Source organism: Dama dama, chromosome 28, assembly GCF_033118175.1.
Source record: "Dama dama isolate Ldn47 chromosome 28, ASM3311817v1, whole genome shotgun sequence".
Lineage (NCBI taxonomy): Eukaryota > Metazoa > Chordata > Mammalia > Artiodactyla > Cervidae > Dama > Dama dama.
In genome coordinates, this window is record NC_083708.1 from 28,704,584 (window position 1) to 28,709,357 (window position 4,774).

General features: G+C 41.7%; 1 protein-coding gene across 1 annotated transcript; it reads right to left on the bottom strand.

The window, feature by feature from the left end:
• Positions 1-817: 817 nt before the first annotated feature.
• Positions 818-4,445, bottom strand: LOC133048318 (DNA topoisomerase 1). The gene has a single exon (XM_061132032.1). It carries the CDS (start codon positions 4,252-4,254, stop codon positions 1,945-1,947), a length of 2,310 nt encoding a protein of 769 aa, XP_060988015.1. The 5' UTR covers positions 4,255-4,445; the 3' UTR covers positions 818-1,944.
• Positions 4,446-4,774: the final 329 nt, after the last annotated feature.

Genomic DNA, 4,774 nt, shown 5'->3' on the forward strand with positions numbered 1-4,774 from the left:
TGCTACTAATCCTGTATGTGTGAGGTTAATTTTTTTTTTTTTTTAAAGCAGAAACGTAGAACTTCATGTTTCTACCTTTTAAATTTCTTCTTGTTTTTTCTGGCCCATGTAAGCTTGTGGAGGATATTTTTGAGTCCTGATTCCAACATCTTTCCTATAAACTCTCTCTTGTGTCATCTGTAACATTGATAGTCATGTCTTTTCCTTCTTCATCCAAGTGTTAACCAAATGTTGAACATTTCCTTGGCCAAGGATGGAAGCATGGGCACCATAGCAGATAGAGAAAGAGAGCCTTCTAGATGGCAGCAGGCCAGTCATCAAAGTTTGTTTGATACAGTCAATCAGATATGACTACGTATAAGTATTATCACCAAGTTTAGGAAATTTACGGAGAGATTTTTATTAAATGCCTTGCAGAAGTCACAATGCACTACATAGTAAGTTGTAGTTTTTTTGAATATTCATTAGTCCCAGGAGGCTCAGTGGTAAACAATATGCCTGCCAGTGCGGGAGACATTGTCTGATCTCTGAGTCAGGAAGATCCCCTGGAGGAGGAAATGGCAACCCACTCCAGTATTCTTGTCTGGAGAATCCCATGTACAGAGGAGCCTGGCGGACTGCAGTCCATAGGATCTCAAAGAGTAGGACACGATAAGCTACTGAGCACACATAGACAAAGATATTGTATGCATTAAATACCTATTGAATTTGAGGCACTCTACTAAGCATGGTGTAAAATTTACTTTTTTTTTTTTTTTTTTTTTTCCGTTAAGTTGTAGGAATTTATTTTAAATAACCTACAGTTGATTAAAAGGGAATTCATGATAAAAATAGAAGATACTTGAGGAAAGATGTGGGAAATGGACTCTGCACACACGCTAAACTAACAATGCCTCTAAAACTAATGATTATAGCAAAAAATGTCTTCACATTAAAATTCTGCTTTTTATGTGGGTTTTTTTTTCCATTTTTTACACAATTACAAAAGAAAAAATAAAAGCCCTAAAATCTTGATTATTTTTCCTTTTTTTTTTTTTGGACCAAATACTCATTTTCCTCTAAATTTTTTACCTGTGGAACTTTTATACAATAAAATCTTTCAAGTGAAAGACTGGGGTTTTAAATGAAAAAGATGGGTATCCGAAAGGGCATAGAGAATGCTCAGAACAAAGGATGATGGGAAAATGGTTTCAGTCACTGATTATTTATTATCCTTAGACTCGCTCACCCCTCATCCCTCCCCAGCCCCAATCTACACGATCTTTAAGATCAAGAAAAAGGTTTAAATATTTTAAAATAATTAAAAAGAAATAAAAATTCACATTTAAAAAGGAACACTCAAGTCAGGAAATATTTTCCCATCATGCTTTTCTGTGAACAGGTGTCTGAACCAAAACACTGCCGATGTCACGACTGCTTCAAGTTTAATGAAAATTGATTCCCATGACAATAGATAGTGACAACTCTAACAGGTGCGTTGGGTTTTTGTTCTACTTAATTTTAAATTCCTGAAATGGGGAAGAGGGGAGTTTAGGAATTCATTTCTATTAAAATATAGAAGTTATTGCAAAACCCTAACTGTAAAAACGCACCAATATAATCGGACTTCGTATACAGTAGCTAAGAGAATCCAAATGTTTCAGTGAAACAGTGAATTTGCCTGGCAGAACTCTTGACAAATTCCCATCCACTTGACCCCTTGAAAATAAAAACAAAATTCAAAACAAATCATACAGCTAGAATTTTGATATCTGAAATATTTTTAAATAAGTTGTCCATAGGACAACTGGCTCAGCTCTCCCTTATAATATCTTTTCTCAAAGATGTTGGTTAAGACTTGCTGCCTCTCTCCCTCAGGTGTGAGGGCAAGCGAGGCTCACAGTTTATCCATCTTTCCCAAACCACACTGTTCCTTTTCACAGAACTCTTGCCCCTCAAGACTGGCTAGAACTCGTAGTCCTCGTCAGCCATGTCGATGGCCCAGGCAAACTTCTCCCGCTGGGTTTTGTTGTAAATTTTCTCAATGGGGACCCCCCACTTCTTGCACCAAGCCACGGTGATCCTTGGGTCCAAATAATTGAGTTTGGAGGTTCCCAAAGCAATCTGTTTATTCTCCTCTCGGTCTGTGGCCTGAACTTCAAGCTTCATGAGCTGCTCCTCCAGTCTCTGGACAGCCTTCTTCTTTGACTCTACAACCTTCTTGGTCTTTGCATCCTTCAGGACTTTAGCATCAGCCTTAGCACTTTTCAGGTCTCTCCGGGCATCTGCTAGCTGCTCCTTCTTCGCATCAATCTTAGACTGCAAGTTCATCATGGACTTCTCAAAGGTTTTTGGTGGAGCCCTCTGATGGTTACAAAGAATTGCAACAGCTCGGTTGGCACGGTTATAAGACAGTATCTTTGCAGGGATGTTCTCGTCAGGAGCTGTGAGTTCCTTTAGCTGCTGCTGTAGCGTGATGGAGGCATTGTATGTACGGAACACCTTGGCTGTCAAGCCCTCCATGAGATCCTGAAGATGTTTATTTAGAATACCAGTATTGAGTCTATCAAAAAGATCATCCTCAGGCTGTTTGTTTTCCATAAATAGTTGTAAGTTCTTAAAAACTCGTTTCTCAACGGGGACTTTGTTATAGTATCTGATTGAGTCCTTTCCCAGGAAGTCAAACTCCACCACGTATTCCTGACCATCCAACTCTGGGTGCAGATTGATGTGCTCCACACGAAGCGAGCAGCAACCTACAGTGTCCGCTGTTTCTCCTTCCTCCTTCTCATTGCCTGCTCGCAGAGCAAGCTTATCGATGAAGTACAGGGCTACAGCTCTCTGCCGGACTTTCATCTCTTTGGACTTCCAGTCTTCCCTATACTGGTTCCGGATCTTGTCCACACACTTCTTCAGCCTCCGAGCAGTCTCATATTTCTGCCAGTCTTTCTCACCCTTGATTCGTGAGCTGGGGTTCAGCATGATGTATTTAATAGAACCTTGGATGTTCTCTGTCCAGGAGACTAGCCAAGTAACCTTGTTATCATGTCGGACCTCTTTCCACTTATGACCTGGAGGAGGAGAAGGAACCTTGGCATCTTTGCTACAGTTGATGATTATATCCTCAGGCATGATTCGTCTCTTCAGCATGCCCATCTTGGGGTGGTTGCCGCGGCCACGGAAGAGCCCAGGAGGTTCTATCTTGAAGTTGGCGATCCTCTCTCTGTGGTTATCCATAACACAAAAGCCATATTCTTTCAGTAATTTTTCATTCTCCTCTTTGATTTTCAGTTTCTCTTCCTTGCTCATCTGTTTCCGAGCTTCTGTCTGGGCTTTGAAATACTGGCTCATCTGGGTAAAATCACATTTGCTGAGGCTGGTGATAATATTCTTCTCTTCATTGGTCATTTCCTTTCTCCAGTCTTTAAAGAAATTTTTCCTAAATATTTCCTTAGTAGTATATTCATGGTCGAGCATTTTTGCAAAGAACGTAGCTACTTCTTCCGCTTTGGGGCTCAGCTTCATGACTTTACCATCATAGTAAAACTTGACGTTCTCTGGAAGAGGTTCATATGGTGGAGCGAATACAGGGCCTTTATGTTCTAGGAATTTCCATTTGATGCCTTCAGGATAGCGTTCTTCTTCCCACCATTTCCATTTCTGCTCCTCTTCCTTCTTCGGCTTCTTTTTCTTGCTATCTGGCTCAGGAACTTTTTTATCTTTATCTTTATCCTTATTCTTGGTTTTTTTCAATTTACCATCCTCTTCTTCCTCTAGTTTTCGTTTCTTCTCTTTCTTGTTATCTTCTGTTTTAATTTTCTTAGGTTTATAATCAGCATCATCCTCATCCCGAGGTCTCTTTAATGGCTTTATATCCTCTTTAGGAGGAGCAAAATAGCCATCATCTTCAGGTTCATCTTTAATCCGTGGTGGACTAGAAAAGCCATTTTCCTTCTCCTTTTTTATTTTTGCATCCCCAGAAGCTTTAATCTTTTCTTCCTTTCGTTTTTCCTTGTCTCTGTCTTTGTGTTTGTCTTTATGCTTCTCTGAACTTCCATCTTTGTGTTTGGTTTTCTCCTTCTCTTTGTGTTTCTTTTCAGAATCTTTATGTTCACTGTTGCTGTGCTTGGACTTCTCTCGGTCTTTCTCCTTGTCCTTCTTGTGCTCTTTGTGCCGGTGTTCTCGATCTTTATGCTTATCTTTGTGTTTATGAGAATCATTCAGTCGGAAATCCGCCTCGATCTGGGAATCGTTGTGGAGGTGGTCCCCACTCATGTCGGCCGGAGCGGCGAGGGGCGCCGAGAAGACGCAGACGGTCGCGGCCGGCCTGTGCGGGCGGACAGGAGACACCCGGAGGCTCCGGGAGGCGCGGGGGAAAGGTGATGGGGCGGGCTCTAGACTACCGGAACCGCTGAGGCGGCGACAGCGGCGGCGAGGCTGACGGACTGCCGGGCGGGCGGCGAGAGCAGACCTACTTTTTTTGAATATTATTAATTCTAGACATTATTATCCTGATTTTAAAGTTGAGAAAACAATCTCAGAACAGTGAAATACTTACCAGTGATTTCACAGCTAGCTAGCGTCAAGACTAGTCTTCCAACCTAAGGTGCCGGGGATACGCTGATGCCACGCCTGTACAATGCCAAGTCTGTACTTCGCTGTGTTCTTTGTCTTAGCCCTCATGTCTCATCCATCAGCAGCAAGTTCTGCCAGTCCCTCCTACAATATCTCAAATTCAATCTCTTCCTTTCATCTCCACATACTATTCTGATCCCAGAGCACCATCAGCTCTTCC

Bases quoted from the DNA above. Each gene is read 5' to 3' on its own strand.
- LOC133048318 (XM_061132032.1), bottom strand. From the start codon at position 4,254: ATGAGTGGGGACCACCTCCACAACGATTCCCAGATCGAGGCGGATTTC.